At 39.6% G+C, this 22,702-nt stretch overlaps 1 protein-coding gene across 3 annotated transcripts in view; it reads left to right on the forward strand.

The window, feature by feature from the left end:
* Nucleotides 1-22,702, forward strand: part of RCAN2 (regulator of calcineurin 2) — a 244,270-nt gene that overhangs the window by 32,455 nt on the left and 189,113 nt on the right. For all 3 annotated transcript variants that reach the window (XM_070418474.1, XM_070418473.1, XM_070418475.1), the window contains exon 2: nt 6,959-7,185. In XM_070418474.1, the coding sequence (XP_070274575.1) occupies nt 6,961-7,185 (225 nt within the window). In that variant the 5' untranslated portion in view covers nt 6,959-6,960. The remainder of the gene's footprint in view (nt 1-6,958; nt 7,186-22,702) is intronic.

Here is a 22,702-nt window from a genome sequence, read left to right on the forward strand (position 1 = left end):
AGTTGAAAACTGCTTGGTCCTGTTTCTTTCAATACCAATCCCATAGGGTATCAAGAATAGCATGATGTGAAAATTCTGCAGTTGAATTAAATAGGTTCCATTATATTTCAGCAAGAGTTCTAACAGATCTCTATGGAGCACAACCTAAGAATATCATGACTCTCCTTTGTATCTCAGGATGGTTGGGGTGGTTTTTGGTTACTAATATCACACTTTAATTTCCCTGTTAGCAGGACAAAAGTGACTATAAGGTCTGGCTTACTCCTAAGAGGGTCTACATATTAAAATACCAAAAAGTGTCAAAAGGACCTCACCCAAAAGCTAGACCAAAAATGAAAGCTGATTAAATGATTTAATGGTAAAAAGAGTATTGCTATTCATATACACTTTTTCTTTTAATAGGCTTGCTTTATCCCAGGTATCATGAAAGAAGCACTTAATTTTAGAGAGAAAGAAATTTTAAACACAGAAGAAGTTTAACTTGCTTAAAACTTTCAACTTGATTCATTTAACTTTATATTCAACCTAAAAATAGCTATAGCAATATCTTCTCTACTGCTAATTAATACTATATTGCATTCCTAGTTTTACATTAATATTCAAGCTGACACTACAGTCTTTCAGTTCCTCCACACTAACTAATCTCTCATAATCCATTTACTTGTTTTCCAATTAAAATTGAACTTAAACTCATAATGAATTATTCATTAATCATTTCCATTTATCCTATTTCCTTATTTATCCTCCCGGCTGGCCTTAACATGGATTCAAGGCATATTTGTTCCTGTTTTGTTGTCCTTATTGCAAAAGTTTTAGGTTCCTGTTCTTAATGTTAAAAGCAGATGAATTAAATCGTTAGCATTCTTTTGTCTAAGGAAAAATAAACCCAAACTTAAGTTGCTTTTTGTATGTTTTGCTCATTTTTCTCCCTTTGTGGATCATTATTTCCTATTTTTAAAAATCTCACGTTCTAGTTTGAATAACCTGGAAGATGAAAAATATAGGCAGGTTTGTTATGAGCATCAATTTAAAGTTTTCAACACTGGAAAAAGCTTTTGTTAAAGGTTATATGTTCCCCTTTCTTGAGGATCTTCAAGCCCAGAGATAAAGAGAGGTCTCTTTTCTTGTGTATCTTCTTTCAATGCTGGAAAGATAAAAATCTCAAGGTGAAAAGACACCTTAAGAAATGCCAACTACCAGTCTCCCTGGTCCTCGGATTCCCTCTGTGACATTCTGCCAGACAAAGTTGTTACTTACTCCATGGACCACCTATACAAGTTACTCCCTTAGACATGAGGCCAGACGTTTCTACTTTAACTTTAATTCTTAAAAGATCCATCACTCCTTTTATTAAATTGAATTCTTTCTCCCTGGTTAGACTTCTACTCCCTAAACGCCATACACAAAAATTTTATTTCCTCTTCCAGAATTTGAAAGCAACTGTGATTTTGCTCGAGACTTCTTTCCTATACTTCCTTCTGCTGTGTCTTCCCATGCACCTGTTTCTTAGATGACATGACCCTTGGCCTCTCAATAAGATTGGATCGTCCCCTTAGAAAGAATGCCAGTTTTCCTGTAGTGTGTTGTACTCAGAATTGGCCTTGATGCTTTCTACATATGAGGAAACTCAAGATGAGATTATCACCACCCCACTCCTTCCAGTGTGGCAATAGCCTTTTTTACAGGTCACACATCTCACTATTTATGGGGTGATTTTACTTGATAGTGAAGCTAGGATGAGCATCTCCATGGATGTTTATAATTTTATTTTTCTTGTCATGGCTCTTTGCCATTCTCCTGGGCTTAGCAATCCCCCCTTTTATATTCAGCTTAAGACTTTCTAGACCAGAACTCATATGAGCCAATGCACAGCTCCCCACTCTCATGAGTTCTACCCTATTCCTAGAAAAATGTCATGTTTTAGGGTTCTGAAACTCATGCATATTGTCAACATTGGGACAATATTGATACCCAACAGAATCAGATGTCTCTTTGAGGTCCCTTCCTGGAGTTTAATTGTATCATATAAATGTGAGGAATGGAAGTAGGGAGTTTTGGAAAGGTTAATTCCACGTGTAGAAACCCAGTAATATCTAGATCATCTAAGTTTATTGGGGGAGAGAACATTTATCTACTATTTACACAACAACCATTTATTCAATCACTATTTCTTTGACACTGAACAGGCATTTTTAAGTTTCAGGTGGCTAGTCTTAACAGTAGGACACATACTGTCTCAATTTTAATGTTCCATTCATAAGTGCTTTTAGGTTATCTGAGGATCTTGGATGAAATCATTTTCACATTATAGAAAAGTAATGAAATATTTGAAACTCTTTCCCTGGCCAGGTAGCTCAGTTGGGTTAGCGCATCATTCCAGTATGCCAAGGTTGTGGGTTCTATCCCCGGTCAGGGCACATACAAAAATCAACCAATGAGTGCATCAATAAGTGGGACAACAAATCTCTCTCTCTCGCTCTCTCTCAATAAATAAAATTTTAAGAAAAAGAAAAAAATCTTCCTCTCTCCAGGCTTCCTTCTCCATTAAAGTGGGTCAAATTCATATTTTCAGTGCCACTAACTTTGTAACATTTAAAAAATCTATCCTGTTGGTGGTGTCTTGGGGAGAGGCATGGTTGTTTTGTTTCTTTTATGTTAATTACTTTCTTTTTTTCTTAGGAATATCTTTCCCTTCTAATGGAATCTCCAACTAGGCTCATATCAAATCTTCAAGGGGTATCTCTGATCGTTCCTCATTTTAATGATATGGTCCTAACCCTCATGCACATTCGCTGGAAGTTGGAAACTTCGTTACACACTTGCCAGAAGTAGATGGCAGCCTCTCTGTAGTGGCAGGTTCCTCCACGACTGACTTGCTCTTGACAAGCCTACACATGGTAATAAATAACTCTCATTCAGATATTATCTTGGAGGCTCCAGAAGACGTTCCCTTGCTTCATTTCATTTGTTGGTCATACAGTAGACAAGGCCCCAGTGTTTCTCCATTGTGCTGACAAGAAACCCACAGCCAGGAGGCACCAGTTTACACAATGACTAGAACCCAAGTACACCCCAGGGCTCTCTCCAGTGTTTCATAAGGATGTCTCTTCTTTGCATAGAAAGACATTTTGAGGTTCTCCCAGGGGAGGCTTTTAAAGTGGATAGTGGTTTTCCTTTTCCTGATGCATGTGATGCTGGAAATGTATGCTTTCCAAAAGTCGAACAGAAGAATGGTGAAACAACTATGGCACTGGGTTCCTATGTGGCTGTTAAAATGAATGTTTCAAAGAATATATAATGATAGAGGGAACTGCTCTTGATTATATCCATGTTTTCTGAAAGAAGCCGAATACTAAATGGCAAAATCTCAATTTTATTTAAAAAATTATACAGGTGAGAAAGGCACCGAAACTGACTATACCAAAATATTAGCAGAGTTTGCTCTGTATAGTAGGGTTATGGTGTAATTAGCAGAGTTTTCTCTGTATGGTAGAATTAGCGTGTAATGTTGTTTTCCTTTTGAATATCATCGTGATTTTTTTCAGTTTTTTTTCTTAGTGAACTCATATAATCAAAACCATAAATGTTATTTTAATTATACTGCACAAATTTTTAAAAACTTTAGCCAGAGGAATCCTTTGAATAATTCTTGCTATCTTTGATTTATAAGATTACATAAACCAAACCTTGAATTGAAATGATTGGGTGCTTTCCATTATTCGTGTATACATTTGAAATAAATAGTATATTATTAGTGTTCATATTTCAAATCGGCCATTATAATTCATTCGATGGTCTGTTATTTCCTGAAAGTGACTCCTTTTTACATAATTCATTAATTCAGTCAAACATCATTTTGTGGGCTTTCTATATGAACCAGGCTGAACATGAAGTGTAATGTACACACTGATGAAGACAGTCCAGCCTCTGCTCTAAGGAAATAGCCATCAATATCCATCTATGTTTGAGACATATGACCGTAAAACAGTTGTCACAATGAGGGCACTTCCGTGAGAGAAGGCTGTGCAGGTCACCGAGGGACAAAGCAAGGAGGCCACCTTCACGTGCCGTGGGGGAGGTTGGGAGAATTCCCAGAAGAGTTGCCGCTTGAGCCGAAGGCAGCTCTTTTCTCTTGGATAACCAACCTCAGATTTAGAAATAAGGACAACACATGTAGGTCTTCTTGTAATATGACACAATTGTTGCCTCAAAAGATATTTCACAATATTTAAGAATTTTAAAATTAATTTAAAAAGATAAAGTAGTTTTGGATGGTAGGACCTTTGCATTTCTTTAATAGGGAGTTCTTTTAATCTTCAGAATTTCCCTTTCTTTCTGCATATTTGGCTGTACTAAAAGTGAGTGATCATACCAAAGAATAATAGCCTTGCTCTGAGATTATCATAATGGTGTCTCTTTATAGGATTTCATGTTGCATATCCTTTTATGTAGTGCTTAATGCTGATTTTGAGTACTTCTTTCGTTCCTACTTCACTCCTCCGCCTCTTCCTACTCTGTTTTATAGGAATAAACTGAGTCATAGAACGATCAGTTGACTTTTCTAAATTATGAGATGAGTCAGTAATGGAACTGGAAGTTAGAGTTTCTTTGTTCAAAGCTCTGACTTCTCAAATACTTCTCCATAGAAGTAGAATAGATTGTTTGCCAAAATGCATTCACCTTTTAAATCTTTACTGAAAGTAATTAGCTTAAAATAGAGTCTCAGGAAGATAATCTTATTGTTACAATTTAGAACAGAAGTTAGACCATTTAAGTAGATTAAAATGAGTCCTGAGTGAGGATTATTATTTGATCTATTTAGTTAATTTGTTCAGAAATAGATTTTAATTCTTTTTGAAAAAGAATAATTGCAACATTCTCAGACCTGTTTAATAACATTTTGGGACCCATTTTGATTAACTTAAAAATTTGTAAATAAGAGGACCAGGATTAAAAGTAAAATCAGAATTGATACTTAATATCTATGTTTCATGCCACTAGATGATTATGACTTCATTATCTAAAAATTTTTCTATAACCCATTTATCAAAAATAATACTATTTTAATGCTCTTAGTTATTATTCTTACTATTAAAATAACTATACTCTAATAATAAATGATGGCCATTATGCATATTATACTAAAATATTGAAGGAACAGTATAATTGAATATGAAGAAAAATAAATACATATAAGTATTTCATTGAAGTTTTTCCTTCTAGTTAAAAATATTCATATATTTTGGATTAACCACAGAACAAAACAAAGCTTAAAATGTGTACCATATTTTTATTTAGAATAAATATTTTATTGATTCCCACACATAACATATTGCATTAATTGGAGTTTTAAGAACTTTAGAATATGGGAATGGTTTTATTATATTTTATATAGAATAAGATTTTTATTGACCATAATTACAGTGACCTGGTTTTAGAGTTACTACTTCAAATTCTTCCAATTTTTGGCTCTGTCCCAACCAGGCCCAAGATTTTATATATAATGCATTATTAATAGTGTCATCAAATACTGCTTATCAGGGCCCCATTTGGGTTTTGTTTCCAGGAAAAATAAAAACAAAAATCATAACCTCATCACCAGAGTTCAAGAGAAATATAAGCAGAAACTTATTTTGGTTCGGGGATCCAGACTTTGTGTTTAAACGTCAGGAGGGCTGAGTGACATCTCATGGTAGCACCTTTCTGTTCTTTACTCTGAGGCTGTGCCATGCTGGGGTTAGGGGAAAGGAGTTTACAGAAGATGATCCAAGAGCCACATCATAACTGCCTGTCAGTCTTACCTGCATACCCATGGGCAAGTTGTATGGCCTTCTAGGCCTCTAAATATTGACATTTGAACATAATATTATGATAGGCCCCAAAAGAAAAATGTAGGGACTCTCCTTGAAGTATTTGGGGATATGGATAAAATGTACTGCATTATAGACTAGTATCAAAAAATGGGAAAAAAAACCTTTCCAACTGGTTGCAGTTGGGTAGAATTTTGAATGTAAGGAGTGAGGAAATAAAATTATGGAACACAGATGAGATTAATACTAGAAAGCTTCCTGTTGGGGGTGATGAGCCAAAATAGTACTTGATTTTTCAAGATCCAAGGTTCACAAATTACGTAGAGTAAGCACCCCATACAGAAGATGTGTGTGTGTAAGAGTCCTCATAGTGGGTAAACTGTTAATTATTAGAGTAACTGTAATCAGGATTCAGGTGGAAACGAAGTAGGTTGCACTGCCTTACCTATAGACTTGCACTAATTTTGATCTGCTTGATTTCTAAGTTATAGAAAAGTGAGCTCTGTTGCCAAACTCCCTGGGTTTGAATCCAAGTCCTGCCATTGACCTTGTAAATGTTTCTTACCTTGCTTTGTTCCCAAGTTTTCCCAAATGTAAAATGGAGATAATATTGGAACCCATCTCATAGACTATTGTCAAGGTTAGATGGGTTATTTAATGCATGTAAATCATAGAACAGTTCCGGGAACTCAATAAAGTCTAGGCATTGGTGGTGGTGGTGTATAAATTCATCATGTAACAAACATATCAAAGCTCTTTCGCACATGTTTTTCTGTTTGAGTCCATTTGACTCTCATAATGAAGCAGAGGCTCAGATAACTGTAACTTTCCCAGGTCCCACCTCTAGCAAACACTAGCACCTTGGCTTGAGCCCCTGGCTTCCAACTCCTTTTGGAGGATTGTTTTTGGATTTTTTTTTCATCCCATAGCACTGACTGGTTCTTGTCCAGAAGCAGAGCTGTATGGGAAATTGTGACTCAGAGGTCAAGGTGATAACATGAACTTGTTGGGTCTCCAATAGCCCCTGATTCTCCTCCTGATCCTCCTCCCCTGCTCTGCCCCAGACTCTCCGGTGCCGTGACGTGAACACCAAGTTTTAAGGAATCATCAAATTCTACTCTGACACGTGTTTGGCTTTGCATCCTCAGGTATGAGGGGAGACTCTTACTTCATTGGAATGAGGAACCCGGGGCAGCAAGGGCACATCGCAGACGATGGAGGACTGTTCTTGCTCTGCTGCATAGACAGGGACTGGGCTGTAACTCAGTGCTTCGCGGAGGAAGCCTTCCAAGCGATCACCGACTTCAACGACCTCCCCAACTCGTTGTTTGCATGCAACGTTCACCAGTCAGTGTTTGAAGGAGAAGAGAGCAAGGTAAGGCTTTCCTGCTCCTGAAACATGGGCTCTGTGGCATTAGCCCAAAATATGTCCATGGCTCTCTTGTGACTGACGTTTTGAAGTGGTTGAAACTTGTAGCTGGTTTTATTCTTGGCTCACAGAGCAGGAGGAGAAAGGCCTGTTCTATGACTGGCTAACTTTGGAGGTACTGATGACAAGGCGGTAGATGAGACTGTGTTGAATCAAACCTTGTCCTCTGCGACTCACAGGTCTCTCTAACAAAACAAGTGGTGTTAGGAACAGTGATTGCAGGCGATACCCTTGGGCTAGGAAACAGATGTCATAAAAAAAGAAATTATCAAATTATCTTCCCCTATTATGCCAACAACATAATTCACCTTTCTCTAAACAGCACAAGCTCTGTTTCATCCCTGTCTCTCCTGAAGTTGGATGAATATTCTAAAAATAGCTTTCATCCAAGTACTGCAGCAGTTACAAGAAAGGTAATTTGGTCTTGGCCCTCTGAATCTTGCTCATTGATTCCACAGAGGATGGAATTATTATGCGTGTGTTATAAGAATGTGAATGAAAGTGGTTAACTCCTTGATTTGAAATGATTGGAGAATGAGGTTGTCTGTGTATAAGCATTTTCCAGAAAATGAAGTTTCCCACTTGAAGAGACAAACTTGACTCAGTGTAGGTATTCTTGGAAATCAGAGTAAAGATTCTGTTTGGAGATCTTCCATTTCAGAATTTTCTGACCTTTTAAGTGTGTTGTGTAAGTAGATCAAGTGATCAAACCTTCCCTTGTGGACATGGATATTTAATTGTAAATATCCACTATTATCCTATGTTATAAAACATGGCCGACATTTTGGGGAAGAAAGGCCTTTTTTCTAAAACCGAAGTATGTGGCTCTGTGTGAGATTAAGGGTAGGATTTATGATTTTGCTCTTTCAAAAACAGTTTTTGCCAATTGCTGAAGTCCAAACTCTGTTGTCTGAAAATAATTACCTATGGTATTTTCCCCCCTTGGATTTTATGAGTTTTGTAAGCAATTCTGATAGCCCAGAGGATTAGGAATTATTTCAAGCTATTTAAAGATAGTTTTTATCATGCTATTATTTTGGAGTTGAATGATTGAAAAAAATGGACTAAAAATAGCTTGAAATCTAAGCACTGAGATGTGATTAGAACCTCCAGAGCTGTCATCACTGGATTATTTGAAGTCAGAAAATAGCACAGAAACTGAGAATTTTACTCTTGGATTATAACCAGGTTATAACACAGATTGTAATTTACTCAGAGCAAGTAATTTCCCCTGAAATCTACCTGACGTTAACTATGAAACAAGGTTCCATGTTTTCTCATTTTATCAACTATTCACTTAAATATCAACAATTAGAAGGATTTTCCTTAGAGGTTGAATGGGGATTTTTAAACTTTCCTGATTAAATATTTCCCACTAGATTAAAACAACAACAACAATAAAAACACCTAGGAAAGAGCTAATCTCATTCAGGAGTGCTGCTCAAGAAAGGCTGATCAGGAAACAGAACTGTTTATGTGGAAAGCCTGAGGGTTGGGCAGAGTTCATGACAATGTGCCCAGATCTATTTTGATATTCTAATCTGTCATTGAATCATATATTACAAAATATTCTCATTTATTTTGAATACAAAGTTGGTATTTTGCATCTTTACAGATAGTATTTGGTTTTAAAATAACCTTGATAAAATATTGAGGTGAAATCAACCAGATGTATATATGTATATGTAGTTCAGTGGAATGAGGTTCAAATTATTTGGATCACATTTTTAGCCAAGAAGGTGAATTTTATACTTAGCCAATGTCTACATGATTAAACTTACTAAATCAGACAGGAAATGGAGATTTGCTAGGTCCTAGGATATAAAATAATCGGGTACAGATTATATTTTGATTTGGTTACATTTTGATTTAATTACATATATACAGTTTAAAGGTGACAAAGCAAGATTATTAGATACCACGTGAGTTGACAATAGCCAGGAGGCATGATCCCTGGGATTCTAGGGGAAAAAGTGTTCCTCATTTTCACTGCCACATGTTTGTCTTCAAGTTTCATACTGTCTTCTTCTCTATACCTCCATTTTTTCACTGCCTTAATAAAGCTCACTGTCTTATACACCACTCTCTCAGGAACTTCTTAGACAACTTTCAAAGTTCATGAATCTGAACCATGAAGTCTGATAGTAGTTATCTTTCCCAAAGAGTGCACATTTGGGGCGCTGAGCTATACTGGTGGGGAGATATTTTTAGGCAGAGAGGAAAAAAAGCAAGAAGCCTTTTTAGCACTTGTTTTTGCCTGTGGGCAAGGCTGGCCATGGTGATCATGGTGATTGGCTAAAATATTTGGCTTTGAGAAGGTGCCTGGGAGTATATCAGGGAGATAAGGCAGCAGAAATGATGCTTAGTGTTCGTTTCAGAGGACCCCGGGGGTAAGCGGTAACATGTGTAACTTGTTTTGGCAGAATTCTTTTTTCTTGATATTGATGAGCTAGATTTAGCTTGTTTCTTGCCACTCTTACAAAGCATGCATTTTAACTTCCTTAGCAGAATAGGAATGAAAGGTTTTGCTTCTGTAGCCATCTTTCCTCTATTTCCCCATCTGTCTGAGACACTGCTCCTAAGCCCTTTTCCTTTCTGAGGTGACGTGGAAGGTACTGAATTGTACTGCTCTTAATATAGGTAAGAGGATATTATCTTCTGGTTATGTTTGTTTCTGCTTATCAAAGTGACAAAGAGTCTGAGATGCTCATTCTTGCTATCCTATTTAAATTCTAAGTTCTGGCACCTAAGGAAAACTTTTAAAACAGCCTTGTGAGGGCCATGATGTTCACTCCTTTTCTGTGAGATTGTATTTTGATTTGAGGCTTTTGCTAGGCATGAGCACATACATACTTCAGTGCGGCTTGTTATGGGCCCGATGGTTGAGATTTGTTTATATAACACAAAGGAGAACTGGAGCTGGAGGAAATGGGTATCTGAAACCTATAAATACAGATTGTTGTATGCATGCTGCAGCTTGAAGCATAAATATTTTTTTGTGAAGCACATTTAGAGCTAGGATGTTCACAGCTCGCAGCACCTGAAAGTTGCTAGGGTTCGTTTCCCTTCGGCACGCTCACCTGGGTTTGCTTTTCTGCATCCAGTTGGGCTGCAAAAGTCATCTCGAGACAGGTGAGCTGGAGGGGCATCCTGTGGGCTGCTCTCTATACCAGTGATGGTGAACCTTCTGAGCTCGGTGTGTCAGCATTTTGAAAAACCCTAACTCAACTCTGGTGCCGTGTCACATATAGAAATTTTTTTATATTTGCAACCATAGTAAAACAAAGACTTATATTTTTGATATTTATTTTATATATTTAAATGCCATTTAACAAAGAAAAATCAACCAAAAAATGAGTTCGCGTGTCACCTCTGACACACGTGTCATAGGTTCGCCATCACTGTTCTATACTGAAGGTGGGTAAGTGTCTACTAGATGGGACTTTGGCACTCACTGATACCCAAAGGAGAACAACAGAAAAACCACCATTAGGCAAATTCAGTTTAAAAAGGAGAAACCTAAACACTGACTTTATAACGGCTTCCAAAAAATATGAATTCAATGATAATAATGGCAGTAGCAAACACCTATATAGCATGTAGCAAGGTTCCAGATGCTCTTCCAAATGCTTTATGGCCACAGCCCTTTAACAGCCATGATAACCCTAGGACGGTGGTATCTTTTGGCCTCTCTACCTCCTGGGAACATGGAAGGGTTGTGTTCCCTGGACCCCTCTGGCTAGTTCTGCACAATGTGTAAGTAGAAATGACCTATGTCACTTTCAGGCCAAGCATTTCATTACCAATGTTTGACCCTGAAGGATGTTCTTTTCATTCCACTAGGGCAACCGGCATTGTGCCAGGTAGTGCCAGCTCTGCCTGCTCAGGCAGCTTGGGTCATGGAGTGAGGAATGGATTACACAGAGAGTCCTGACCAACCTATGACAAACATGTAATCTGACAAGGAAAAAATAGCCTTTGTCACTTTAAGGCACTGGGATGTGGGGGTTTGTTGTTGGAGTATTACTTAAGTCTTAGTCCATCTACATTGATATAGTAAGTATCCCATTTTTCAGATGAGGACACTGAGTCACAGAGAGGCTGCCCATGGTCCCACAGCTAGTAGCAGCACAGCAGGGATTCAAACCTCAGCTGCCAAGTGACAGAGTCTGTGCTCTTAAACATCATAACTGTGCCTCTTAATATGTAAATATTTAATGAAACCTGGCATGATACTTAGCTTTGGAGATGCGGTGGTGAACCAGATAGCATAAATTCATTGAGTTTAGGGTCTACCAAGAGAAAATGATTCAAAATCCTATCTAATAATAGACAAAGATGCAAATTGACTGTACCTTCGCTATGCCCACCATTGGCTAATCAGAGCAATATGCAAATTAACCACAAACAAAGATGGCAGCTAATTTGCATATACCGGCTGGGAGCGAAGACTGAAGACACCATAGAAGGAAGCCAAGCAACAGAGCTGAGGTAGTGGAATTGGGTGGGAGAGAAGCGGCAGAGAAGGGCAGGGTAGGAGCAGCAGAGACAGGTGGGGTAGGAGTGGCAGAGATGGGAGCGAAGCCCTATTCTTTCAGGAATCTTCCTGCAACGGGCATCTAATAAGGAAATAAACATAATACATGCTCACAGTGATGCTAAATCCAAAGGACATTTAACATATATTTTCAACTATAGTCACGGCCTTTCTCACACACACACACACACACACACACACACACACGCACAAATATGCACAAGGTTTTGTTGTCGTTTTTTTTGTTTCCTCAATAAGGGGTCATTTCTGCCAACCATTAAAGAATATATTCTACCAAAATGAGCATAAGAGACCCAGCTCCATTAGTCTCCTGAGCTTTGTGCTTCTCATAAGTGGATCACCTCCATGCATTGTGAGGGGCTGGGAGGATCCTAATGTTCAAAGGTGTGACCACTAAATATACTAGTTCCTTCTTCTTGAACTGAACTGATGAGGCACTGGTCTTGTCGCATGCTGGCAGCATTTCCTCCAGGGTTTTCAAAGTTAAATCTGATGAGTTGTGATTTTTACTTTAGTCCCCGCATAAGATTTGTCTCCACTTTAGTTTGCAGGGAAATGTGAGTGTGTGCTTTGCACTTCACCACTGCAGGTCCCAACCCTTATCAGCACTGAAAACTGAAAACCTCAGAAAACCCAGCCTTTCTTCATAACCATTTTGAGAAAGGAAAACCTTACTTGACCTAATTCATTCCAAATCTAACCTGTCCTTCTAGTGTGAATATTCATCCATCTCTCTGCAGAAATATTCCTGTCTTAACTGTGGCGGCTGCCTCAGACCTTGCAGGGCATCACCTTATATGAGCATATATACATATTTTGTTTCCAAATCCCAGAATTCTGAATCCCTAACATGTCAGGCCTCACAAGTTTTAGACAGCAGGTTGTAGAATATATAAAAATGCACCCACACTCCATGTTCCAAAGGAGAATGGATGCATCACCAGTCTGGAATGGCTATGGTGTCAAGAAGCACAATGAAATGCATTTTCCTGCAATGAGCAGCTTGAATCTATTGGAAAAGAAGGACACTTTGGTGCCAGGATGAGCACTGTGCATGGGTGCTGCCTGTGTGGCCTTCCCAAGCCCAATGGACAGTCTCCTCCTTCAAGTGCCTACAATTTAAAACCTCTGGTCTTGACCTTTGTCACTGCTCTTGCTGCCCATCCTCTCACCATTTTCCTGACCAATGGGGTGGTCTGAGTCCAGGGGAGACCCTCCTGCAGTCAGGGAGACAGTGTCTGCTCCAGGCACAGCTTTCTCTTCACTCCAGAGAGCGTCTATTGCAAAATATTTTGCTTCTCTTCATTTGCATTTTCTCTTTCTAGACTCCAATGTCTTAAAGTAATAAAATACAAAATTATATTCTTCTTTTTTTTCTTGTATTTCCAGCACCTTGCACTGGGCCTGACACACAGTAGGTACTCAATCAGTGTTGAACTGCACCTCCACTTAAATGGTGACTAAGACACAAAGGGTGAATTTGCCAGGATCGTTGATTAATTAAGTAGAGAGATAACAAGGAGCAGAGGAGGCCTCTGGACTTTTAGGTCAAGTTCATTACCCTTTGTACCTCACCATCTCTCAATTCTACCGTGGAAAACAGGGACTAGAAATGAAGTTGACTATCCATTAGCATGGACTTTCCAGTAAAGGGATATAAAGCAGACAGAACTCAGGTGACTCAATAGCAAGGCTCATGCTAAATGGAAATGCATTGAGTCCAAATTGCTCTTATAGTTAAGATACAATACTCATATGAAGAAATCTGATTTATATGTCAGTTTCTTTTACATGGTATTTCATTCTTTTAGAGGTGACTTACCTATTTAGTAAGCCAAGGGAGTAAAAACAATTGACAACATTGCCATTCCAGTTAAAAAAAACACACCACATATTTTTTTCTATAACTACTCTTTAAAAAGAAAAGGAAGAGATGAGAAAAAGTAAAAGAAAAGGCAGCAAAGAACACTGAAATCCGGGGCTTTGGAAAACCTTAGAAAACTGTTATGGGCATGATTTAAGCTGGTTGGAAAATTCATGCTAAGGATATGCTGCAAAGGATGAACAGCAGACAATAATTCACTGTAGCTTATGTCTCTGAATATAGGTTAAAAAGACTAAAGTGAACTATTGTGACGTGAGGGTGGGGACACGATCATCAAACATTCATTTTAAATATTAAAGCAGGTAGCAGTTAAATTAGACACCAGAATATTCAAGGAATACTTAGGAGTTTGTTTCACTAGTGCTTTTCATTCTTTCTGGGTAGAGGTGACATTTACGGCTGGGGTTGGTGTTTTACAGAATGCTTAAATTATAAAAAGACAGTGCAGGTCCTGGTGTTCAGTCAGTCGGTCCTGTTTTCCCTTTTCGCTGGACGATGACTGTCCATAATTAGTCTCTGCTAATCACTTGGGGACACCTGCCAGACGAGAGGCCCAGCGTGGGGCCCATGTGAGAGCTGCTGGAGGACATTCCCTGGAACCATAACCTTTCCTGAAGTGACTAAAATATTCCAGAGACATATTTAGCGTCTTTCTTCTCCCCAGCACTGAGTGGCCCCCTGGGGCTCAAGAGCCTGACAAGCCACTCTGAATGCCCCACTTCACTCCCGGGAAATAACTGAGGCCCCGGAAAGAATGAAGCCCGATGCACAGAGAGCTGAGAGTATTTGGTTTCTGTGCCAAAGAGCGGGCGAGCGTATTGTTGATGGCACCTGGGGAAAAAACGGCTGCCTTGTTTCAGTCAGTCCGGGATGATATGAAAGAGGGACATGGGGCTTTTATCCCTTCTTGGGAAAATGGAGGGATGTGGAAGCCACTTCCTATGGTTTCCATCAGAGCTGCTGCTGGCCCGCAGAGTCTGCGAACTGTTAGAAGGTGGCCTCGTGGCAGAAGCTGTCCTAGGGTGTACTGCCTGGGGCAAGACAGGTGGATCTGAAAAAACAATGCCCTTTCCTCTGGGCTGAAGGGGTGATGAAGCCCTGAGTGGTGTGGCTGGCTTGACAGGCAGGGGGCCGCCTGGATTTCATCCTCCACTCTCTTCCTGGGCCAGGAGCCCCGGGGAAGTGCACCCACCATTACAGAGGCCTGGCCGTAATCAGATCATTTTCAGTAGCTCAAATGTAAAAGGAGATAAATTCAAGGGTAACTCTGAGTTCTGTTGCCTGAGAACACTCCTCTTTCAGAGAGTTTCAGAGAGGGAGCCCAGGGGAAGGATGAAGGAAAATAAGCTTAATTATTATTATTTTTGCTCTCACCAGCTGACATGGCATGGGTCTCACCCTGCCTTACTTCGCGTTCTTGATCCTGGTCTCAGTTCAGTCATCCTGGAATTCCTGACCAACTCAGAAATAAACAGAGAAAGTCAAAGAGTTTGGACATGAACTTTACAACTCCACCAGCATACCCTTTGCAGCAGGCCTGACATGTAGCTCAATGTGATATAGATGTGCTGAGTGCCAATTCCAGGAACATTGTGTGATAGTTACTTTGTGAGAGCGGGGTTATTAATGTGTTGCTTGTATCTCATGATGATTCACTCATTTGTAATATTAAGCAGGCAGTGTTCAACTACACACTTCTACCTTTTAAGCAGAATGGATATATAGAAACAGAACACGTGCGGCTGATTGTTTTTTAAGTTTGATCAGTTTCTGGTAACATTTGGTAATGCTGTGTTTTGCTGGGAGTGTTGTCTTATATAGCATAACCATCCTTTTAAACATGCACACCTGTCAGTGTGTCAAGGGGGAGTTCCATTGATCAGATACGTGACATAATTAAGATTTTTCATCTTGTGCTTTGTTCGAAGCCTCCACTTCCTCCCCTCCAAAAGTGTAGCTAGTGTTAACTTTAAATTATTTCACTTATTATACTGTAAGTACATAGAGCGCACTGCCTTACCTGCCGGTCTAGTCTTACCCTGCAGCTGGATGAGAATAAGTATGTTGAGGGCAGGAGAGTGAGCTCGTCATTCTGTGTCCTGTAAAGTCGAACGCAGCTCGAGGCATCACAAGGACACTTCCAGGTGACAGAAGAGCCCAGTGCAAGGGCTTTGGGTTCAGAAGGGATTGTCTCCACTGCACCCAGTTGTGTGATCATGGCCAATGCAGCTTCTCTGAACCTCAGTTCCCTCTTTTGTAAAATGGGGTTAGCCACACCTTCCCGATGGGCTTGTTATGTGATTGCATGAGGCGAAGTGGGTAGAGGAGGTGGCATAGCACTAGATCTTGGTAAACATGGGGTCCCGTCCTCCTTCTCCTTTATCCCCTCCCCACCACCCAAGCCGTCTAGCTCAGGAAGGAAGGGGCTCTTCTAAAGCAGGTGGACAGGGACGGCACGTGTGTGGGGGAAGCTGGACGAAAGGCTTACCTTAGCCAGCTCTTTGCAGGAACCTAAAAAAGTTGTGTTTTTATATCATAACCTTGGGCTTCAGGAAAGCTTAATTTCAGTCTTGGCCACATGAAAACTGTCTCTGCATTTATGGCGGGATACATGTTGTTCACTGTCCCCATAGAAGGGTCACGTGATCAGAACATAGTGCCAAGAAAGCTTAGTTTACCTTGAGAACTGGTATTCTCCTCACTAGCAAAATTATGTAGCTTACTTGATTCATTCTCTCTCTCTCTCTCTCGCTCTCTCTCTCTCTCTCTCTCTCGATTTTTTTGGGATTCCCAAGAGTTCAAATTAAAAATTAATATTCAGTTATAGCCACTCTAATTGTACTCTATTTGTCTTGATATTCTGTTTCTTTTGTATCAACCTAATTATGTATAGGCGTAATGTAAGAAAAATTTCTGAATTATCTGATCAACGTTTTTTCATATTTTTTATGAGAGTATTAACCAGTTAACTGCCATGCATCCAAAACGGAAACCAGCCTTTCGTCTATAGATGCTTATGGCGTGCAAAGAGTTAGCAATCACTTTCCAGCATACAAAGAGGCTGGCCAGGAGTCACTAAGGGTATACTTTGTCGATGTTTGAAATTCCACTACAAATAGAAAAAAAATCACCTGAATTGGTAGATTCTAACATACACCATCCCCCCCCTATAACTCTTATGGTTTGGAAGAATAGTTTTTAAACATCTTCAAGGAAAAAAATGTAACTTGGCCAATACAATTACCAACAATATCTTCCACAGCACGTGTGGGAATAGCACAGGGTCACATTGCTAATTACATCATAAGTTTGTCTCTTAAATATGATCTTTATTGGAATATTAATTGGTGAGAAGTGAGCACATATAAATCATTTGAGGATATGTGTGTTGGTTTGCCCTTATAATAAATCACTCTAATTTGAACCCTAAAGGCCTAGAGCTAGATTATTTCATGGGAAGTTACTGTAGTTTCAATGCCTGACACTTGAGATTTTATTCTTTCCCCCAAATAGATTCATTTCCTCCTTGGTATTGTGTTCTGTCCAGTTGCAAAACTTGGGCCAGAAGTCCACTTAAATTTATCACCATGTAGATGAAGTTCAGGGCTTCCCAAGGGGCATAGATGAGGAAAGGAGTTTAGCTTTTCAAATAGCTTCTTTTGAAAGTTTCAGAGAAATGAGTCTTTGGTGTCAAAAATTTGGCACAGATAACTAGCTTCCATGAAATCTGCTTCCTGCAGATAGTTCTGCTTTAAATGTGGGAGTTGGGAGTATGGGGGCATCATGATTTAGAAAGAGGAGAAGAAAGTGCATTCCTTTGGTTTCCTAGCCCTGCCTTTGACCTGCTTCCTGTCGACAACTGGGCTCTCCACTCTAGCGTGTTGTCATTCCCCTAAACAAACATGTCTGAGTTCACATTTCTGTGCAAGTAGCGTCCCCTTAAAAGAGTCCTCTTCTGGCATCACTGTTAGCACATTCCTTGCATTGTCCTGATCTGTGCAAAGTCTTTGCATTTAGGGTGGATTTGACATGTGGAAACAAGGAAGTCACTCAGAGTCATGTGTACAGTGCTTCAGGTGGGTAACCAACCCGAGTAAAATTATTTTTATTCAAAAACAGCATCTACAAATATGCCACAATGAGAAAGAGCTACACAATCATAGGAATGATTTTCCTTTGGAGCTTGGGAACTGACTTTTGGGAATTCCAGAAGTACATGAGGAAGGTATTGCTGCAAGAGGTCACCGTTTTAGAAAAAGAGACCTTGGATGTAGGTGTAAGACCTAGCATATTAAATAAAATGCATATTTTTTTATTGTACTGATTTATAATGCATCCAGCCTGAATTCTCAAGCTTTCATCTCTGGCTTTGTTCCTTGCTGAACAGAGCGAGCCATAAGAACAAGGAGATTGGCTGTGTGCTGTGAGCAACTTCCTGTCCCCAAGTACCTCCCACAGTGGTCTAGCACCTTTTGGAAGTTGAAGGCTGTTTTCTGATCAATAATTCTCTTTTTCATGAACGTAACCCTAGGAGATATTATATCCTAAAATATACTTAAGATATATCCTAAGATATCCTAAGATATATGATCTACATACCCAGGGAAGGGCAGTGACTCAAATATGCTAGCATGGGGAAAGAGTACTGCATTAACCAATCAATCAATCCAACCATCATTTATTTAACAATGATGGAAAATCTCCCATGTCCCAAGGATTGCTCTTGGAACTAGGAATACAAAGGTGAGTGAAGTGCAAGCCCTCATTAGATCTGATAATTATAGGACAAGTTAGGTGACATAAGAGGTTGAGGTGGATGCAGCATATTCCCGGAGCACATGCACTGGGCACACCTGAGAGGGGTGAGAGGAGGCTCTGGGATATGTCTTTGCTCTTTGTTTTGTTTTTTTAATATATTTTATTGATTTTTTACAGAGAGGAAGGGAGAGGGATCGAGAGTTAGAAACATCGATGAGAGAAACACTGATCAGCTGCCTCCTGCACACTCCCTACTGGGGATGTGCCCACAACCAAGGTACATTCCCTTGACCGGAATCGAACCTGGGACCCTTGAGTCTGCAGTCCGACGCTCTATCCACTGAGCCAAACCGGTTAGGGCTTTGCTCTTTGTTTTGAGTGGTATCCTGCACCTATACAATAGTCTCCACGTGGACCCATCCGATGCCATGCAAGTGCTGGCTGCAGTGACTTGAGGACAGGAGTTGTCAGGCCTGCCTCTTGTGCAATCAGCATTGTTGTCCTGTCTCACAGGACCTGTTTTGAAAGGACAACGGATGAGCGAGGGTGGCAGAGGGAGAGAACTGACTTTGACTTTGTCAGTGGCTTCTTCTTTAAACCACGGCACAGTGACAGGCGATGCATAGATGGGACATTCTGTCTGTGACCCACGTGTCCTAATTCTCTCCTGCAGTGTGTGAAATGTTGCTTTCCTCAGAAGGTGAGCTGTGAGCTTGCTTATTTTAAAAACTGCAACCTGTGAGGCGAGAGGGTGTTCTTTGACAACATTACATCATTGAAGCCTCTAGGTGTTGAGTCATCATTATTTTTAGGCAGCTCCATGCTGTTTCTGGTTGTTCTAAGAATAGCCCTTGTGTCTGGACTCTACCGAAAGTCACCTCAGTAAAGACTCTGTCACCACTCCACAGTTGGAATGCTTTCTTCATTTCCAGATTCGGGGCACACTTTTTAGAATTTTACCTCCAAGCATTCTGCCTTGTTAGGTTGTGTGTGACACTAGGATGACTTTGTCAGGAGCTCTCACTTGGATTTGTTCAACCCTGTGTTAAACGCATTTATTGTTGTAAATGCCAACAAGAGCAACAAAATAAAAAGCCCTCCCTCTTCAAGGGCTTCTGATTGTCAGTACTTGATGCCCACTTGGTTTGGGGCTGCCTTAATCAGCGATTTTACCCAATTTTTAAACATTTCAAGATATAGTTCCATGCCTTGTGTTTTATGAATTAGGTGACTCCAGATCCCTCACATTAGGACAAGGGATAGGGGGTGATACTGTTGGCATCTATGCAGAATGAACTAAAAGCAGCCAAACTAAATGTTGTTATAGCCTGTTAAACTAAAGAAACATCTAAATGGTAAACCGTATTGCAACTCGATGACAGGGCAATAAAAATGACGAAGTAAGCCCAGAAATGGATCTCCATGGGTCAATATTGAGGCTGGTTTTCCCATTGCCTATTCAGAGCATATGCCCAATATGATCAATTTATTTTATGTGGCACTTTTAAGCCCATAAGAGTCCTAATGGCTCATGAGCATAGCCAAATGCAAGTGTAACTGAAGCAGGAAGAGAAGCAGCTGCTTGGAATAAAATGAGGCACTTTTTAAGTTGTATTATAGTGTACCTTTTGTATCTGAAGGTGACAGAAAGGCAGTCACATGACCTGTGTCTAAGTGTGGCTGAAAGGACCAGTGCATGTGATGGGCTTGCTACCGAGTGCATGCTGGGAAGGCTGAACTTCTCTTTAAACCATAAGTATTCTAATGGGGTTGACCCCACTTTTATTACCTCAAAACTCAAACCTCCTCCCAACCTGGAACATCTGTCTTTAATCAGAAAAATGTCTAGCAGAGTGATTAAGAGACGGGTTTTTGAATATATAAGTTCAGGTCCCAAACCCAATTCCATTGTTCATTATGTATGTAACCAGGAGCAGTTTATTTAACCTTTTCAAACCCCAGTGTCTTTATCTATAAAATAGCATGAAGTAATAGTATTTACCTCATAGGGTTGCTGAGAAGATATAAATGATATAATCCATGATGCTTTGATCATAGTAACTGTAAATGCCGGCCAGTAATAATAATAATAATTTCTGGTTATCAGTCGATCATCTGCATTTTGCATCATTTAAAAATATTTTGCTTTTCTTGCCTGTGGTTGTTGCATAACTCATCATAGAGCAGTGTATGCCCCCATTGTCTATTCTCTCTACCCTCAGAAAAACTTCTAAATCCAGATTGGGGTAAACCAGATGACTGCCTTTTGAAGTCTGCGTAAATACCAGTTTATTCACAAGAATCAGCCCAGAGGAAAGCCTGTTTGCTATCTCCCTTACACACAGAGTCTGGAACAGACACGCATTTCTTGACTGTACCAATAAATTATCAATTTATGTCCTCATTCCCCTACTACTCTTAGCTTCATTCTCTTTCATCTTGAATGTAAAGTAAAAACAACTAGTCAGATATAGTCATTTGGCAATTCCATTTATACACTTCAATGAGAAGCCTAAACTATATTGGAGTTTCTGTTACAGTCTGAACAATATCCTTAGACGTTTTCTAAAAAGACAAGTTAGATTTGCCTTTGTAAATTTTGCCAAATGGATTTTCTTTCCATTTGGTCTATCTTTTTCATCAGTTTCCAGAGAAAACTGTATTGATCAAGTCAGCTTTCTTTGTGAACAATTAAAGTCATTTCAAATTTTAATCCTAGAAAACAAAAGTCTACTAAATACTAGATATTTCTCTCTGCTGGCATTTCTTCCTCATTTTAAATATGTGTTCATTGTGATTGGCAATTTATGGGGCCCAATTACTTTAAAAGGGATTAACATTTACTTTAGAAAGAAAAGGTAAATGAGACTAGAGCCACTAAAATCAGAATATGACTTTTTGTAGCCAGTAAGTACTTTAAGGGTTTTGCTTAGAAGATTATTCACTTAATTCAAATATATTTTTCTAAAGAAAATAATACAGGAAGCATCATAACAAAATAGGCGAATGAAAAGCGGCATTTCTTTGCAAGAGAAACATCATTATGAAGAGAATTTTAATTTGTATGGATGACTTTATTACACTTAAGAATTTGAAAGAATAATTCTTTTTTTTCAAATATATTTTTATTAATTTTAGAGAGGAAAGGAGAGGGAGAGAGAGATAGAAATATCAATGATGAGAGAGAGTCATTGATCAGTGTCTCCTGCATGCCCCCCACTGGGGATTGAGCCCGAAACCCGGGCATGTGTCCTTGACTGGAATTGAACCTGGGACCCTTCATCCACAGGCTGACACTCCATCCATGGAGCCAAACCAGCGAGGGCAAGAATAATTCTTTTAGAGAATCCTATGTAATTGGTGTAGACAGAATGATAGCTAATGGCATTTATGGTAACCTTTTAAAATTGCCTTCAACATAGGTTGTCATTCGTGTAATACTAATTATTGCTGGGCACAAACAAAGTGTGAGAATTTATATTCTGATCTATACAGAAATGTCATCATTAATAAATAATGCATTGCAACAGCATACTTAATTGTCAGAGATTTTTGTTGCCAGGAATAGATACAATACAGGAGGCGTAGAAACTTTCATGGCCTGATCTGGTTCAGGTTTTTCCACTTTGGCACTTGACATCTTGGACTGATAATTCTTTGTTGGGGGAGCTGCCCTATGCACTGTAGGATGTTTAGTAGCATCCCTGGCCTCTTCCCACAAAATGCCAGTAATATCTCCTGCCAGCTGTGACATCGCCAAATGTCCCCCGGAGGGCAGAATTACTCTAGTTGAAAAGCACCTGGTCTAGTTGATAGTTCCCAGCCACAGATTAGAGGGACTGCCTCAGTATTTCTTAATACCAATTCTAGGACCTCCTCTTTACTGGATAAAAATCTCCTAGGAGGGTCTCTGGAAGCAGTACTTAAAAAGTTATGATCCAATTATTTACATCCCATTCTGAGTTCTTTTCTTTCCTCCATACCAAATGAGGAGGCTGAAGTTCTTCCTGCCTTCTCTTTATAAACTTCTTTTGGGCAGTTTCTGGTTTAATGATAGGTAGTTTGTAATCATAGGAAAAAAAGCAAAGGAGGAAGCCAGACATTATAGGCATGTCATTTGGGCAGCTTCACCAGGGAGCTGCAATTTCACACTCCCCAGGGAACCACTGGCCCATTCCCTGCAGGTTACTGGGGGGAGGGACTGGACAGAGAAGGGATAAATACATGTGCAATGAGTCAGGGTGACCTAGGGAAGGTGCTTG

Source organism: Myotis yumanensis, unplaced genomic scaffold, assembly GCF_028538775.1.
Source record: "Myotis yumanensis isolate MYYU_CA2020_CCGP unplaced genomic scaffold, mMyoYum1.0.hap1 SCAF_6, whole genome shotgun sequence".
NCBI classification, from domain to species: domain Eukaryota; kingdom Metazoa; phylum Chordata; class Mammalia; order Chiroptera; family Vespertilionidae; genus Myotis; species Myotis yumanensis.